The sequence below is a fragment of the Lepidochelys olivacea genome, assembly GCF_965140295.1.
Source record: "Lepidochelys olivacea isolate rLepOli2 genome assembly, chromosome: 1".
In the NCBI taxonomy this organism is placed as follows: domain Eukaryota; kingdom Metazoa; phylum Chordata; order Testudines; family Cheloniidae; genus Lepidochelys; species Lepidochelys olivacea.
In genome coordinates this window covers 3,539,827-3,557,410 of record NC_140411.1, presented here as the reverse complement: position 1 = coordinate 3,557,410, position 17,584 = coordinate 3,539,827, and the positions used below count along the sequence as shown (strand labels likewise).

Here is a 17,584-nt window from a genome sequence, read left to right as displayed (position 1 = left end):
TTCCAGTACATACCCTTGGGGGACCCCACTGTTTACCTCTCTGCATTATGAAGACTGACCATTTATTCCTACCGTTTGTTTCCTCTCTTTTAACCAGTTACTGACCCATGAGAGGACTTTCCCTTTTATCCCAGGACAGGTTACTTTGCTGAACAGCCTTTGGTGAGGGACCTTGGGAAAGGCTTTCTGAAAGTCCAAGTGCACTATAGCTACTGGTTTCAGAGTAACTGGACCACCCTGCTCCACAGGAATGTTGACCCCCTCAAAGAATTCTAAGAGCTTGGTGAGACAGGATTTCCCTTTCTAAAAACGGTGTTAACTTTTCCCCAGCCCATTGTGTTTATCTTCTAAGGCCATAAGAGATATTTGCTACTAGCAGTCGTAGATGGGCCATACGCCATCCTATTGGAATCCAGGAAGCAGGCAGGCAGAAGCCCACCCACTACTATAGGACCCCCCTCCCCCCCCAGCCTAAGGGGAGGATCCACATGACCTGGAAGCCAAATGATTCCAGAGGACAACTAATGAGATAACAGGGACAGAAGTGAGGTCAAAGGGTCAAATGAAGGGAACCTGATGAGGACACCGAGCAGAGACCCCTGGACAGCGCCCACTGCTCCTCGAAGGCATCAAGGGAGCCAGCGGACGGAGGATCAAGGATAGGCCCCACAGTCATAGGAGACCCCATCGGCCAACCTCCTCTCCCTGGTTTTATAGATGGCCATTTTAGCCAGGGCTAGGAGGAGGTTGACCAGGAGGTCCTGTGACTTTGTGGGGCCATTGTAGGCAATCCCATTATACCATCCCCTCCATCAACGTATCCAGCTCACTTTTCCAATGAGGAAATTGAAGAGCACACTCCACTGAGATGGCGTGATAGACATCTGTCTGGGGTCAGAGTGGGCTTGAGGGAGGCTGATGGCTTGGGGCAGGAGAGGGTGTGTGTGTCCCAGCCAGGGTCTGCCCACTCTGCGAGTGTGGAGCCAGGCTGGGGAGAGCAGGCAGGGCAGTGGCAGGTTTGTACCTCAGTTAACTGGAAGTTCACAACCTGTTTAATTTTCCCCATTTTTCCAGTATCTCCTGGCTCTGGGAGGAAGGAGGGAGGCAGAGAGTTAGTTACTGACCCGGTTACACACCGGCTCTCAGTTCACCACCTTCTGCTCCTGCTGTACATCACAAGAAAAAGGCATCCTTCCTTTCTCAGTAGGCAGTCCTGTAACCGCAGGGCAAAGTGTCTGCATGGCAAGGAGATGTAGTCCCTGGATGACATCCACACAGGCTGGGAATCGGGACTGGGACTCAGGAGACCTGGGTTCTATCCCCAAGCTCTCCCACCAGCCTGTTGGAGAACCTTGGGCAGACGTGAAGCAGGGCCATGGGCTTTGATTCCTACCCTGCACCGCTCTCCTTACTTTCAGTGGAGCTATTCCGGATCTGCACCAAGACAGAGAAGAATCCGACCCAGAGAGCCGGCTCACCCCTGGCTTCACATCCCCATTATTCACAGATTCATTAATTCCAAGTCCAGAAGGCACCGTTGTGTTCATCCAGTCTGACCCCCTGCATCACACAGGCTAGGGAACTGTCCCAAAATAATTCCTAGGGCAGATCTCCTAGAAAAACATCCCATCTTGATTGAACAATGGTCAGTGATGGAGAATCCACCACAACCCTTGTAAATTGTTCCAACCTTAATGGTTAATTACCATCCCTGTTAGAAATCTACACTTTTTCCCCAGTCTCAATGTGTCGAGCTTCCACATCCAGCCAGTGGATCGTGTGAGACCTTTCTCGGCTAGACAGAAGAGCCCATTGTTAAATGTTTGTTCCCTGTGTAGATACTTACACACTGTGATCAGACTTTATTTTCTCTTTGTAAATCTAAACAGATTCGGCTTTTTGAGCCTCTCACTATCAGGCAGGGTTTCTAATCCTTTAGTCATTCCCGTGGCTCCTCTCTGAGCCCTCTCCAATGGATCAGCATTTCTCTTGGGTCTGTCCATTTTGGGGAGCAGGGAGGTAGGGGCTGCCAAGGCCATTGCTGCTCACAAAGATGTCATCGGTGATGTCACAGTCGGCCCAGCCAGGGGGCAGTGCCAGGAACCCCTGCAGAAGCAGGAGGGGCAGGAGGGAGCTGGTGTCCTGGGAGTGGAGAAGTGGGGGCTGGTATGCATGATTTGGGCCTGGATTCTGGCATTACGCAGGGCAGGGGGAGGTCGGTTCCCTTCTCCTGCTTCCCCACCCGTAGATCGGTGATCACGGGAGCAAGAACAATACTACGAACAACACCACAGTGAAGCAAACCCAGCCCCCACTGCTCTCCGGCTCTCCTTGGCTCTCCCTGAGCCTCACCAAGCATGGTGGACAGCGGAGAGATCACCATCGCCTGCCCAGTCACCGCCGCCAACCCCCGCATCATCCGAGTCACGAGGGAAACCCCCCTGGTTAGGGAGGAGTTTGCAGGGAAGCCAGAGGGCCCTGCACCCCGACTCCGCAGTCAGCCGTGACTCTCAGCCAGCATGGAGAACAGAAGGTTTATTTCTCGAAGGAACAGAGTGTGGAACAGAACTTCTTCGTGGGGTTTGAGGAGAAGGGGTGGGCTGGGGCCTCGGGGGGAGGGCTGGTGTGAGGGTGGGGGGCTTGTGGAGGAGGGGTGGGACGAGGTCTCACGGGGAGGGGCAGAGCAAGTCGGGGCCTTGGGGAAAGGGGCGGTGCGGGGGGGCAGGCCACAGTTCAGGCACCACTGCCCCCCCCCCACCACACACACTTTTTTGGAGCTTCCGCCGCACCCCTTTGGGTGCTGAGCTTGAGTCATCCAGGGACTTGCTTTTCACAGCGCCTGAGCACCCGCCACTCCGGTGCAGAGAGTGGGCACTGCGAGTGCTCCGCACCGCTTGAAATCTTGGCTGAGGTGTGTCCCAGGCTGGGGGCTGCAGCAGGCCAACTTTGCACCTTGGTAGAGGGACACGGGAACCACCAGACTGGATCCTTGTTGCGTCCATCTAGCTCAGCAGCCTGTCTCCAACAGGGGCCAGCACCAGGTGCTTCAGAAGCAGCTGTGAGAATCTCTCATGAGGGGGAGATGGGATAATCTTCCCCTCACACCCTGCGTCCCATCCTTAGCTCTAACAGAGATTGGCTTAAAGCCTGAGCCATGGGGGTCACTCTCCCTTCCAAAATGTGTGTTGTCATTAACGCTGGTAACTCTGGGTATTTCTGATACCCAGATAAATGTCCAATCCCTTTTTGAATCTTGCAAAGGTCTTGGCCTCAACAAAATCCTGCAGCACTGAGTTCCACAGTTGGATTACGTCTTTTGTGGGAAAGTATTTCCTTGTATGGGCTTTTATTTACCACCTTTTACTTTCCTTGCATGTCACTTGTTCTACTGTAATGAGAGAAAGAGTAGCTCCCGATTTCCCCTCTCTCTACCACCTACTCTCTTACATATACATATATACTCTCTTACATAGGGAGAGACAAGGGGTGGGGCAGGTGATATCTTTTATTGGAACAACTTCTGATGGGGAGAGAGACAAGCTTTCCAGCTCATGGAGCAGTTCTTCAGGTCTGACAAAGGCACTCAGAGTGTGCCAGATAAATACAAGGTGGAACACATAGTTTAGCATGAGTAGTTCACACCTATTTGAAGGGACAGTTCAAGTGAACAGGCTGACAAAAGTTGATCCAGTAAAAGATATTCCCTCCCCCACCTTGTTTCTCTAATGTCCCAGGACTGACAGGGCTACAGTGACATGGCACACACACACATATAGGTTTTCAGGATGGTTGGACTAAGTGAGACTAACGGCAATCTGTATAAGAACTACTGTTATGGTTCTCAGGGCTCTCAGGATTGTGAGTCACCTCATTACCCTCTGATTTCAAGATCCAATTTTTCATGAGAAGGTCCAGGCACCAGGAGATGTCTCCACAGTTAAAGGATCTAGAGGGCCTCTCCCTGCTTTGTGTTCTGCGGAAACAGTCTTTTGTCTCTGTCCATAGTCAGGGCAACCCCATCTCTTGTAATGTTCCTTCATTTACCTCCAAGTAGCGTTGATTATTTTCAGTTGTCTCTGATGGTTTTCCATTGATAATCTTGGGATGGAACAAGGGTGGACAATTGAGCCTAACATTACATCCCTGGCTAACCAGGGTAGGGTGACGACGCCCTCCAGGAATAGCCATCACCAAGACACACTATGCCCTGGTGACTAACTTCTACTCCAAGTCCATAAAGCACACTGTCAATATCAATATGTTATTCTTTAACTATTACCTGGACAAGTTACTAGCTTTTTGCACACACCTTACATGCTTCTCTTTATGGATAAATATTCAGTAAGACTTGTGTGTGAGATGAGAGTTGTTTGCAAAGAACAGGGAACTCTTTGCCAGGGCCTCAGTGTCACAACGACCTTTCAAAATAACATAAAAAGGGAGAAATGATCAGATCAAACAAGTGAGAGGAAGAAAGGGTTAATTCTCTGCTGCTTTTCTCGACCTGAGCCAGTCACAGAGGCCAGGTCCCTGGGGCTCCCTGCTGGCTCTGAGCCCCCCGCTGGGGTTCACAGGGCAGCAGTATAAATATCCCTGTACCAAAGCCCTGGTCAGTGCAGATTCCTTGCTGCTTGCAGCTCGTTGACTGGGTCACAGGTAGGGATTCCTCATCTCCAGCTGGGACAGGAGCTGGTGAGTAATTTGAATGGAAAATGAATCTGTGAAGGGGCGAATGGAAACACATGAAAGCTATGAAATGTCTGAGCTGGGGTTGGAAAGCATGGGGAGGGTGTGACTGTAATTGCAGGACCAGGATGGGAGCCGGGGCACGGAGATAACACTCCTGTGACGGCACTGAGGTTTGGTGTTAGGAAGAGGTCACCGGGTTACCCTGATCCACTCCCACGGAAGTCACTGGGGTCCTGCTGTTGAACCCAGTGGGCGCCGGACGGGGCCATTCTTCGTTAATGTGACTCTTCAGAGTAAATCTAAGCAGGCCCTGTGATATTCTACACCCCAAATCCCGAGGCCGTCACTCTCATTAACGCCATAAGGACCCCAGAGCTGGGTCCATTCCGCTTGGCAGAAATTAGCTGGTTTCAAGGAGCCTGGCGGCGAATGTCCGAACTAAACAACTCAGGCACAACCGACTCTAAGGGCTGCTTTGATACCCGTGTTCCAGCGACTTCGGGTGACCACATCTCCCTACGTTGAATGCGGGACAGCTGGTCAAATTACTTGTCTTCAGGCAAGTTCCACAACAATCCGTCAGAACTATGCAGTAGAAATGTTCAAATTAACATCAAGTTGACTGAGTCCCTGTTAAAAACAATTTGGCATAATAGGATTCTTTTTTAACTACCTTCTTCACTTTAAATCTTTAGGGTCCACACAGGGCGGGGTGACACCCCCCCCATCCCCATGGGGACACCTGACACACACACACTCCCGTACACCTCTCTCACACTGGGTGGGGCGCGGGGTGACTGACCGACTGACCTGCCTCTCCCTGTCCGGCGCGCTCCGCCCTCCATGCTTGGCTGGGCCCTGGTAAGGGCTTGCTTCTCCTGGTACCTCGTGCCGTGTCTTCTCAAGGCAACATGTGTGTGTGTGGGGGGGGGGGAGCGGGATGCAAGGTCATATTCCCTCCCCCCAAGATTTCTGCCCGGGTTCACACCAGAATCTGGCCAGCAGCAGCCTTTCGGCACTGTGCATGAGGGAAGGGACAGGAGCTGCTTCCAGCTGCAGGGGAGGAGGGGGTGGGGGAAAGGATAAGAACATAAGATTGGCCAGACTGGGTCAGACCAAAGGTCCATCTAGCCCAGTGTCCTGTCTTCTGACAGTGGCCAGTGCCAGGTGCCCCAGAGGGAATGAACAGACAGGAATCATGCAGTGATCCATCCCCTGTCGCTCATTCCCAGCTTCTGGCAAACAGAGGCTAAGGACAACATCCCTGCCCATCCTGGCTAACAGCCCTTGTTGGACCTATCCTCCATGCACTCATCTAGTTCTTTTTTGAACCCTGTTATGGTCTTGGCCTTCACAACATCCTCTGGCAAAAATTTCACAGGTTGATTGTGCATTGTGGGAAGAAATACTTCCTTTTGTTTGTTTTAAACCTACTGTCTATTAATTTCGTTGGGTGATCCCTGGCTCTTGTGTTATGAGAAGGAGTAAATAACACTTCCTTATTCTCTTTCTCCACAGCAGTCATGATTTTATAGACCTCTATCATATCCCCCCTTAGTCATCTTTTTTCGAAGCTGAAAAGTCCCAGTCTTATTAATCTCTCCTCATATGGAAGCTGTTCCATACCCCGAATCATTTTTGTTGCCCTTTTCTGAACCTTTCCCAATCCAATATATCTTTTTTGAGATGAGGCAACCACATCGGCACGCAGTATTCAAGATGTGGGCATACCGTGCATTTATATAGAGGCAACATGATATTTTCTGTCTTATTGCCTATCCCTTTCTTAATGATTTCCAACATTCTGTTCGTTTTTTTGGCTGCCGTTGCACACTGAGTGGATGTTTTCAGATAACTCTCCACAATGATGCCAAAATCTCTTTCTTGAGTGGTAACAGCTAATTTAGACTCCATTATTTTATGTGTACGGTTGAGACTATGTTTTCCAAAGTGTATTGCTTCGCATTTATCAACATTGAATTTCATCTGCCATTTTCTAGTCCAGTCACCCAGTTTTGAGAGATCTTTTTGTAGCTCTTCACACTCTGCCTGGGACTTAACTATCTTGAGTAATTTTGTATCATCCACAAATTTTGCCACCTCGCTGTTTACCCCTTTTTCCAAATCATCTATGAATATAATGAATAGGACTGATCCCCGTACAGACCCCTGGGGAACACCACTCTTTACCTCTCTCCATTCTGAAAACTGACCATTTATACCTACCCTTTCTTTCCTATCTTTTAACGAGTTACCAGTCCATGAGAGGACCTTCCCTCTTATCCATGATAGCTTACTTTGCTTATGAGCCTTTGGTGAGGGACCTTGTCAAAGGCTTTCAGAAAATCTAAATACATTATGTCCACTGGATCCCCCCTGTCCACATGCTTGTTGACCCCACTCAAAGAATTTGAATAGATTAGTGAGGCGTGATTTCCCTTTAGAAAAAAACATGTTGACTATTCCCCAACAAATTATGTTCATCTATTTGTCTGACAATACGGTTCTTTACTATAGTTTCAACCAGTTTGCCCAGTACTGAAGTCAGGCTTACAGGCCTGTAATTGCCAGGATCACCTCTGGAGCCCCTTTTAAAAACTGGCGTCACATTAGCTATCCTCCAGCCGTCTGGGACAGAAGCTGATTTAAATGATAGGTTACAGACTACAGTTAGTAGTTCTGCAATTTCACATTTGAGTCCCTTCAGAACTCTTGGGTGAATCCCATCTGGTCCTGGCAACTTATTACTGTTTAGTTTATCAATTTGTTCCAAAATCTCCTCTAATGACACCTCAATCTGGGACAGTTCCCCAGATTTGTCATCTAAAAAGAATGGCTCAGATTTGTGAATCTCCCTCACATCCTCAGCCTTGAAGATGACCTAGCCAGTTTCTCGCTGATCACACACTCCCAGGGGTTAAGTGTAGCTCCTCCACCCTCCGAAACCACTTCTCTCTGAAGCTTCAGCACACCTGGTCCCTGTCAATTCCCCTTCATTGACTGCTCCCCAGTCACTTACGGCAGGAAGCGCTGTCTACGGGGTGCAGTAGATCCCACCTTTGCCACCAGTTGTCACGACGTGAGGGGGAGTCAGGGCCCTGCACCCCCACTTCCTGCGATTCACCGTGACTCTCAGCCAGCCAGTAGAACAGAAGGTTTATTGGAGAGGACAGGAACACAGTTCAAATCAGAGTTTACAGGCATAAAGAGGATCCCTTAGTCAGGCCGTTCTGTGGGGCAGGGAGATTAGACCCCAGCCTTGGGGCTCCCTCCTCTTCCCCAGCCAACCCCCAAAACTGGAAACCCCTCCAGCCATCTCACCCAGCCTCACCCCAGCTCCTCCTCCAGCCTTTGTCCACTTTCCCAGGCAGAAGGTGTCACCTGGCCCCAACCCCCCTCCAGGGCTCAGGTTACAGGCTGAGGAATCTTCCCTCAAGGGAAGCCTCCCATCCCCAATGAAACTCCCCTGCAACATCCCCAGGTCAAACCTGCCCCACTCCCTTCTGCACCACACATGCCCCAGTGGGGGTCGGGATGTGGGGGGGGGAGCAGGGGAGCTGGGGTGGGGCATGATGAGGCAAGGCAAGGAGAGGATAGTGAGAGGGGGAGCATGTAAAGGGCTGATGGGTGGCAGTAGAGGTAACACGTAACCGGCCGCTGCCTGGTGCCTGCCCGCACTCACCGGCCACTGCAGCTCGCAGCGCCCAGCCAGTGACGATGGGAAACGGGACGGGGGGCGGGGCCCTGCTGGGCGAGAGCCGGCACATAGTGGGGGCTGCGCTGATGGACCAGCAGGGGGAGCGGCTGAACCCAGGGGCTGCATCGTCGCCCTGCCACCAGCCTTGCACAGCCACCCGCGTCGTTGGCCAATAGACCCCCCCACACACACTCACCGTTGGAAGGTGGGCATCTGGGAAACAGGGATCTGGCCAGCAGCAGGACCTGCCAGTACTGATGGGGGGAGTGAGAAAATATGGGACAATTTACCTGTTTGAAGAAAAAGTCAGGACACCTGCAGGAGGGCTTAAATACGGGACTGTCCCTTTAAAAACGGGACATCTGGTCCCCCTGCACGGACTGCAGCTGCAGTTCCCCGGAGCAGAGCTACCAGCATCCAGGCTTAAAATGCTGCCCCTGCGCAGCTGCACCGCTGTGGTGCGTTAGTGGAGACGCTCTGCGCTGAGGGGGGAGAGCTCCCCCGGCAGCGCAGTTAGTCCTCCTCCCCATGGGACGTAGCCATGTCTACACAGGGGGTCAGGTTGGTGTATCCATGTCACTCACGGGTGTGGATTTTTCACCCCCCTGGGCAATGTGGTTATCCCGCTATAGGTCTGTAGTGCAGACCAGAGCTTAATTGAGATTGGCTTCACATCCTGAAAAAAACTTGCAACTTTGCTCATGTGCACATGTTCATAAAAGTCAATGGGAGTTGCTCCTGAATGACTTTACTTATGGGCTTGAGTGTTGGTCGGTTCAAGGCCCCAGTGCCAGCAGGAGGACTGTCAGTGAAACAGGTTCTGCTTTCACTCTGTTATAAACTGGGGGTGATTTCACAGTAGTGAGTGTGAAATTGGGGTAAGTGCCAGAAGAACTAGTCGTGTGACTGCTTTCTCACTTTCACAGTCACCGCTTGAGCCCTGAGAGCGACTGTAGCAAACGTGCGGAGGAGAGATTCTGCTGTGGACAGCAACACCAGGAGGGCGCGCCCTGCGTCACCTGGGGCCAGAACCATCCGAACCATCGTCCCTCTTCTGGAATGGAGATGTTACGTCACAGGGGCAGTACGTAACTTGTCGTGGGTCACCAGTGTGGTAAAATGTTCGGCTGTGTGTGTCTGTGTTCTCGCTGTGTCTTGTCCCAGCTCTGCGCAGACAGCTGGCCTAGCAGACCTCGAGCGAACAACCCAATGACCACAAGATCCCTTAAGGTACGAAAGCACCCAGCCAGGTTTATTGTCGATGAAGCATGTTACGGCTATCCCGCGGACCCTACCGGACCACTAAGGCACGTCTGCCTGTTAGAATGAACCAGCTCAGTGAACAGCGGGACTTTCCATTCCTCCCTAGGCTAGACAGAGACACTCCCTTTGAGGCTCCATTTCATACATCAATACAAACAAGTTACGTACTGACCCTCTAACATAGTTAATTAACACCCTCTGACGTAGCCGGATGCCACCCATCACTTTGTACATCTCTACCCATCACACTGTCATCCTGATCTTATATTTAGGATGGGTCACTGTCATAAATATAAAGGGAAGGGTAATCAGCTTTCTGGGAACAGTGCTATAAAATCCCTCCTGGCCAGAGGCAAAATCCTCTCACCTGTAAAGGGTTAAGAAGCTCAGGTAACCTGGCTGGCACCTGACCCCAAATGACCAATTAGGGGACAAGATACTTTCAGATCTGGGGAGGGGGGAAGAATGCTTTTGTCTGTCTGTGTGATACCTTTGCCGGGAAGAGATCAGGAATGCAGCCTTACAACTCCTGTAAAGTTAGTAAGTAATCTAGCTAGAACATGCATTAGATTTTCTTTTGTTTAATGGTTTGCATGAGTGCCCTGTGCCCAGCACCTCTTAGAAATGTGTGGCTTTGAAATATCAGCCCTGTGCTTGCCAGATTCTGTGATCGGGGCCTGCCTCTAGCTCACAGCCTAATTGTGCTTTACATCAACAAGGTTTTGATTACTTTATCCCAGGCCTCAGGCCTCATACTAGGCCTCTAATCCAAGGGTTTATGTCTCAGGCTCTCTTCCTATTACAGTCCCGCAGTGCGAGAGTGCCATAAATATAAAGGGAAGGGTAGCAACCTTTATGTATGCAGTCATATAAAATCCCTCTTGGTCAGAGGTACAGAATCACTTACCTGAAAGGAGTTAATCTGTTCAATTAACCTAGTTGGCACCCGAGCAGAGGGACCAATGGGGAAAGAAGATACTTTCAAATTTGGGGGAGGGGGAAGGTTTTTTTGTGCTCTCTTTGTGTGTGCCCTTTCGGGACAAAGAGAGAGACCAACCAAGTAACCCAGCTCCTAAAAAGATGCTGAAATGATACATGTAAAATTACAGAAATTGTCAGTAATAGCAAGGATTATCTTTTGTTTTGGCTTGTGAATTTTCTCTATGCTAAGAGGTAATTTTATTTCTGTTTTGTAACTGGGAAGCAGAGTCAGAGGGGGATCCTCTGGTTTTAAATCTTTTTATTTACCCTGTAAAGTTGTCTTCAATCCTGATTCTCCAGGTGTGATTCTTTTACTTTTTTTTTTTTTAATAAAATTCTTCTTTTAATAACCTGATTGATGTTCAGTGTCCTAAAACCCAGGGATTTGGTCTGTGCTCACTTTGTTAACCTATCGGTTGGTATATTATTCTCAAGTCCCCTCAGGAAAAGGGGTGAAGGGTCTTGGGGTGATATTTCTGGGGGGGGATAGGGCTCCAAGTGGTCCCTCCCTGAATGTTTTTTTTAAATCACTTGGTGGTGGCAGCAACACCGTCCAAGGACAAGGAAAGGAATTTGTGCCTTGGGGAAGTTTTACGCCTAAGATGGTGGAATATAACCTTAGTGGGTCTTCCATGAAGGTCCCCACATCTGTACCCCAGAGTTCAGAGTGGGGAGGGAACCCTGACAGAGAGTCTTTCTGGTTTTATGGTCCCACCCAGGAGGCAGTTGTCACACAACAAAGTTTTTGATGGTGTCTATGATTCTCTCAACAAATGCATTCTAGTCCGAGCTCACACTTGAGTTCTCATTGATTTTCTCTTTTCCTGTTAGTTACTGGAAGCTGAATAGAAGATCCAAGTGATGGTACATGATGCCAGCTGAAAATCACTCTGTTTTTGACCCTGTGACCTACATCCTGACCGGCATCCCGGGTACAGCGGAGTCTCATGTCTGGATCGCCATCCCCTTCTGTCTGATGTACGTTACGACACTTTGTGGGAACTCTCTCCTACTGTTCATCATACTAACAGAACAAAGCCTCCATGAGCCGATGTATCTATTCGTCTCCATGCTGGCCACTGCTGATCTGCTGTTATCTACCACGACAGTGCCTAAGATGCTGGCTGTATTCTGGTTTAGAGTGGGAGAAATTACTTTTGCTGGCTGCCTGACCCAAATGTTCTTCATCCATGCCAGTTTTATTGCCGAGTCGACTATCCTACTGGCCATGGCGTTTGATCGGTACGTTGCCATCTGCGACCCCCTGAGATACACCACCAGGCTAACCAAGTCGGTGATCGGGAAGATAGGGCTGGCAGTTGTCACAAGAAGTTTCTGTATCATTTTCCCTCTCATCTTTCTCGTGAAGCAGCTGAAGTTCTGCAGAACCAACCTCCTGCCTCACACCAACTGTGAGCACATGGTCATAGTCCGGCTGGCCTGTGACGACATTACAGTCAACATCTGGTATGGCTTAGCCATGGCTATATTAGTAATTGGTTTGGATGCTGTGCTCATTTCTTTGTCTTATGGGTTGATCCTCAGGGCTGTCTTCCGGCTCCCCTCCAAGGACGCCCGGCTCAAGGCTCTCCGCACCTGCAGCTCCCACTTCTGTGTCATACTGATGTTCTACACGCCGGCCTTTTTCTCCTCTTTTGCACACCAGTTTGGGCACATCATCCCAGGTTATATTCTCATCCTACTGGCCAACCTCTACGTGCTCATTCCCCCCATGTTCAACCCCATCGTTTATGGGGTGACAACAAAAGAGATCCTGAAATGCATGATCAACAGGTTTTATCTATCCTGCAGCAGAAGCTCCCTGCTGAGCTAAAGGAGACAACAGAAAATGCGTTGGGACTTGGAAATTAAAGCCAGGTTTGTATGTAAACTATAGGGGTGTTATAATTATGTACTTTCACTGCATAAGCTCGAAAGGTGGTCTCTCTCATCAACAGAAGTTTGTCCAATGACAGATATCTAGTCCCCCATTTTGTCTCTCTAATATCCTGGGACTGACATGGCTACCATAGCACTGTGCACTGCCAAACAAGGCAGCCAGACCAAGTGAGTCTTGTTCTAAGTTGAAGGGAAACAGAAAAACAGGAAAGAACAAAGGTAGAAATCACCATGAGACAGCGAGAGCACGGTGTGTGCATCTCCTCTGTGACAAGCTGCATCTGAGCTGCACTCTTAATGGCAAGAGAAAGCAGCAGCCAAGGGGGCCATGCCATGGGACAGTGGGAAGTGCACTGGGCTACACTTTGGGAGAGAGGGGCTCTAGTCTTGGTTCTGCCACCAACCTGCAATGTCACCTTGGGAGAGTTTCTTTCCTCCTCAAACTCCTAAATCCTTCTCAGGGTCACAGCTTTGCTGGCCTCAGTCCCCCATTCTGGAGCTAAGACCTGCATCCCACAGATTTTGTGTTTTGCTGCTTTACGGCACATTTCGTGTGGATAGGCCCAGCTTCCTCAGGCTGATCTCGCTCTCTTTCCTACACTCGAGGCTTTGTGGGGGTGGCTGGGTAGGAGAGAGGTCAGGGGGTGCTCTGGCCTGGTGCACTGGGCGAGGGGCTCATTTGCACATGATCTCCAGTCTTCCTGCTGTGGGAGAGAGAGAGGGGGAATAGAATTGTGTGTGTGTGATTAGCTGTTTTTTGTCCTGTGCTAAAGGAATTTTTTTGCCGCTAAGGATAATGTGCTGACTCCTCCTGGGGCTTGGGGGCTTGTTTGGCCTTCTGCTGGCGTCTCACAGCATCCAACAAAAATGCTGTGGGAATCTTTTTTCCTTTTATTCTCACCTTCCATTCCTGCAGCTGTTGAGAAGAAACGTCTCATAAGAACGGTGTATACTGGGCCAGGCCAAAGTGCCACAGTGGCCAATGCCAGGTGCTTCAGGGGGGTGAACAGAACAGGGCAATCGTCAAGTGATCCATCCTCTCTCATCCCATCCTGGCTTCTGGTGGTCAGAGGTTTTGGGACACCAGCAGCATGGTCTTCCATCCCCGACCATCTTGGCTTATAGCCATTGATAGACCTATCCTCTGTTAATTTATCTAATTCTTTTTTAATCCTTTGGCCATCACAACATCCCCTGGCAATGAGTTCCACTGGTTAGCTCTGTGTTCTATGAAAAAATACTTCCTCTTGTTTGTATTAAATCTGCTGCCTATTAATTTTGTCAGGTAACCCTTGGTTTTTGCATTCTGTGTGTATGTAAATAGCATTTCTCAATTCACTTTCTCCACACCAGTCATGATTTTATAGACCTCTGTCATATCTCCCCTTCATTGTCTCTTGTCTAAGCTGAATGGTCTCAGTCTTTTTAGTGTCTCCTCATACGGACGCCGTTCCATCCCCTTAATCATCTTTGTTGCCCTTCTCTGAATCTTTTCAAGTTACACTATGTCCTTTTTGAGACGGGGCTACCAGAACTGGACGCACTATTGAAGGTGTGAGCATACCATGGATTTATACACTGGCCGTATGATATTTTCTGTCCATTCCATAATGGTTCTTAACAATCCATTAGCCTTTTTGACCACTGCTGTGCCTAGACCAGAAGTTTTCAGAGAACTGTCCACGGTGATGCTACGATCTCTTTGTTGGGTGGTATCAGATCATTTAGACCCCATCCTTATATATGTGTAGGTAGGATTATTTATCCCAGTGTGCATCATTTTGCACTTATCAATGCTGAATTTCATCGGCCATTTCATAGCCCTGTCATCCAGTTTTGTGAGATCCCTCTGTAACTGTTCACAGTCTGCTTTGGACTTAACTAGCTTGAATAATTTTGATTCCTCTCCAAACTTTGCCACTTCACTGTTCACGCCCTTTTTCCGGATTATTAAGGAATGTGTTGAACAGCACTGGTCCCAGTACAGATCCTTCGGGCACCCTGGCGTTTACCTCACTCCATTGTGAAAATGGACCATTTTTTCCTACCCTTTGTTTCCTATATTTTAACCAGTTACAGAGCCATGGGGGGGCCTTCTGTCTTATCCCATGACAGCTCGCTTTGCCTAAGAGCCTTTGGTGAGGGACCTTGTCAAAGGCTTTCTGAAAGTCCAAGTGCACTATAGCTACTGGATCACCCTTCTCCACATTCTTGTTAATGCCCTAAAGATTTCTATTAGCTTGGTGTGGCATGGTTTCCCTTTACAAAATCGGAGTTATCTCTTCCCAACATAGTGTGTTTATCTTCTAAAGCCATTGGAAATATTTGCTGCTTGTGGTTGCATACGCCACATAGGCATACGTAAGGGCCATACGCCATTGTAGACAATCTCATTATACCATAAACCTATTTGCAGATGAGGAAATTTCTGGGGGCAGAGTGGGCTCGAGGGTGGCTGATAGCTCGGGATGGGGGATATCCCAGCTGGGGGCTCTCCACTCTCCAAGTGTGAAGCCAGGCTGTGGAATGGAGGCAGCTCAGGGGCAGGTTTCATTGAATCATAGAATATCAGGGTTTGAAAGGACCTCAGGAGGTCATCTAGTCCAACCCCCTGCTCAAAGCAGGACCAATCCCCAACTAAATCATCCCAGCCAGGGCTTTGTCAAGCCGGTCCTTCAAAACCTCTAAGGATGGAGATCCCACCACCTCCTTAGGGAACACATTCCAGTGCTTCACCATCCTCCTAGTGAGATAATTTTTCCTAATATCCAACCCAGACCTCCCCCATTACTCCTTATTCTGTCATCTGCCACCATGGAGAACAGCCGAGCTCCATCCCCTTTGGAACTCCCCTAGAGGTAGTTGAAGGCAGCTATCAAATGCCCCCTCACTCTTCTCTTCTGCAGACTAAATAACCTCAGTTCCCTCAGCCTCTCCTCGTAAATCACGTGCCCCAAACCCCTGATCATTTTCGTTGCCCTCTGCTGGACTCTTTTAAATTTGTCCACATCCTTTCTGTAGTGGAGGGCCCAAAACTGGATGCAATACTCCAGATGTGGCCTCACCAGTGCCGAATAGAGGGGAATAATCACTTCCCTCGATCTGCTGGCAATGCTCCTACTAATGCTGCCCAATATGCCGTTGGCCTTCTTGGCAACAAGGGCACACTGCAGACTCATATCCAGCTTCTTATCCACTGTAATCTCCAGGTCCTTTTCTGCCAAACTACCGCTTAGCCAGTCGGTCCCCAACCTGTAGCGGTGCATGGGATTCTTCTGTCCTAAGAGCAGGACTCTGCACTTGCCCTTGTTGAACCTCGTCATATTTCTTTTGGCCCAATCCTCCAATTTGTCTAGGTTACTCTGGACCCTATCCCTACCCTCCAGCGTATCTACCTCTCCCCCCACCTTAGTGCTATCTGCAAACTTTCTGAGGGTGCAATCCATCCCATCATCCAGATCATTAATGAAGATATTGAACAAAGCCAGGATGTTGAACAAACAGACCCCTGGGCACTCCGCTTCATACCAGCTGCCAACTAGACATCGAGCCATTGATCACTACCCATTAAGCCCAATGATCTAGCCAGCTTTCTGTCCATCTTATAGTCCATTCATCCAATCCATACTTTTTTAACTTGCTGGCAAGAATACTGTGGGAGATCATATCAAAAGATATATCATATCACCGGTTTCCCCATATCCACAGAGCCAGTTATCTCATCATAGAAGGCAATTAGGTTTGTCAGGCATGACTTGCCCTTGGTGAATCCATGTTGACTGGTCCTGATCACCTTCCTCTCCTCTAAGTGCTTCAAAATGGATTTTTTGAGGACCTGCTCCATGCTTTTTCCATGGACTGAGGTGAGGTTGAGCTGTCTATAGTACCCCAGATTCTCCTTCTTCCCTGTCTAAAAGATGGGCACTATATTTTCCTGTTTCCAATCGTCCATGACCTCCCCCGATCGAGGTTTGTACCTCAATGAACTGGAAGTTCATGACCTGTTTAATTTTCCCATTTTTCCGGTAGCTTCTGCTTTGGGTGGGGGGCCTCTGGCTCGGGGAGGAAGGAGTGAGCCGGACAGTTAGTTACAGACCCCATTACACACCGGCTCTAGGTTAATTGCTCTTGATCCTGCTGTACATCACTGAAGGACAAGAGAAAAGGATCCTTCCGTTCTCCCTTGGCCTGTCCTGTAACCCCATGGAAAACTTGTCTGCATGGCAGGGAGATGTAGACCCTGGATGACATGTGTGACGGGATCCCCAGGGGGAAGCCTGGGACTCTGGAACCGCTGTGCCCCCTGAACTCTCTCCAGCCTGATCTGTCTCTCACAATGCCTCCCTATTGACCAGCAGAAAACCCCTCCAGGTGCTGTTGTCACTCAGCAGAACCGCAAGTGGACCCCACACCCAGTTAGTTTGCATGAATGTTCCCAGAGCCACTCACAAATCACACAGTGTTTATACCCTCAGTCCCATGTGCTTGGAGAACCCAAGTCCAGGCATGTCTGGGGGGCATTGCTGAGTCTCCAGGCAAGGTTGAGCAATTCCCCTGGTGTGGCCTCATGCAGGTGAGTCATTGCATTGTGGCTCCCTTGCTGGACAATACACTGTTGATGGGTTGATTGACATCCCATCCGGCTGTTTGTTACTTTCCTTGCTGTTGCCTCTAGGAAGCTAATATCTGGCTGATTCCCCAACTTGCAGCATGTTTTAGTGACAACCATACAACACAATTTTCATAACTTCATATGCACAAAAGATGTACATAGTTAGATAGAACAGCAGGTTTCAGCTTTCTATGCAAGATCACAATTACATATAAATGAGGAATATGGGTGTTACAGGATGCTCCCTTAAGGTATAGAATGTCACAACCTCCACACAGGCTGTGAGTCTGGGCTGGGATTCAAGAGATCTGGGTTCAATCCCCAAGCTCTCTCACCGGCCTGCTGGAGAATCTTGGGCAAGTTACAGCACACCCTTGTGCCTCAGTTTTCCCATCTGGAAAATGGGAACAATGATACTGCCGTCCTTTGTAGAGTGCTTTGAG

General features: G+C 49.3%; 1 protein-coding gene across 1 annotated transcript; it reads left to right on the top strand.

Moving 5' to 3' along the window:
- Nucleotides 1–9,527: 9,527 nt before the first annotated feature.
- On the top strand, nt 9,528–12,464 carry LOC311517292 (olfactory receptor 52B2-like; the record flags this gene model as incomplete). Its single annotated transcript, XM_084622017.1, has 2 exons — nt 9,528–9,616; nt 11,462–12,464. The coding sequence occupies exon 2, from the start codon at nt 11,499–11,501 to the stop codon at nt 12,462–12,464; it is 966 nt and encodes a 321-aa protein (XP_084478143.1). The 5' UTR covers nt 9,528–9,616; nt 11,462–11,498.
- Between the last annotated feature and the right edge of the window lie 5,120 nt (nt 12,465–17,584).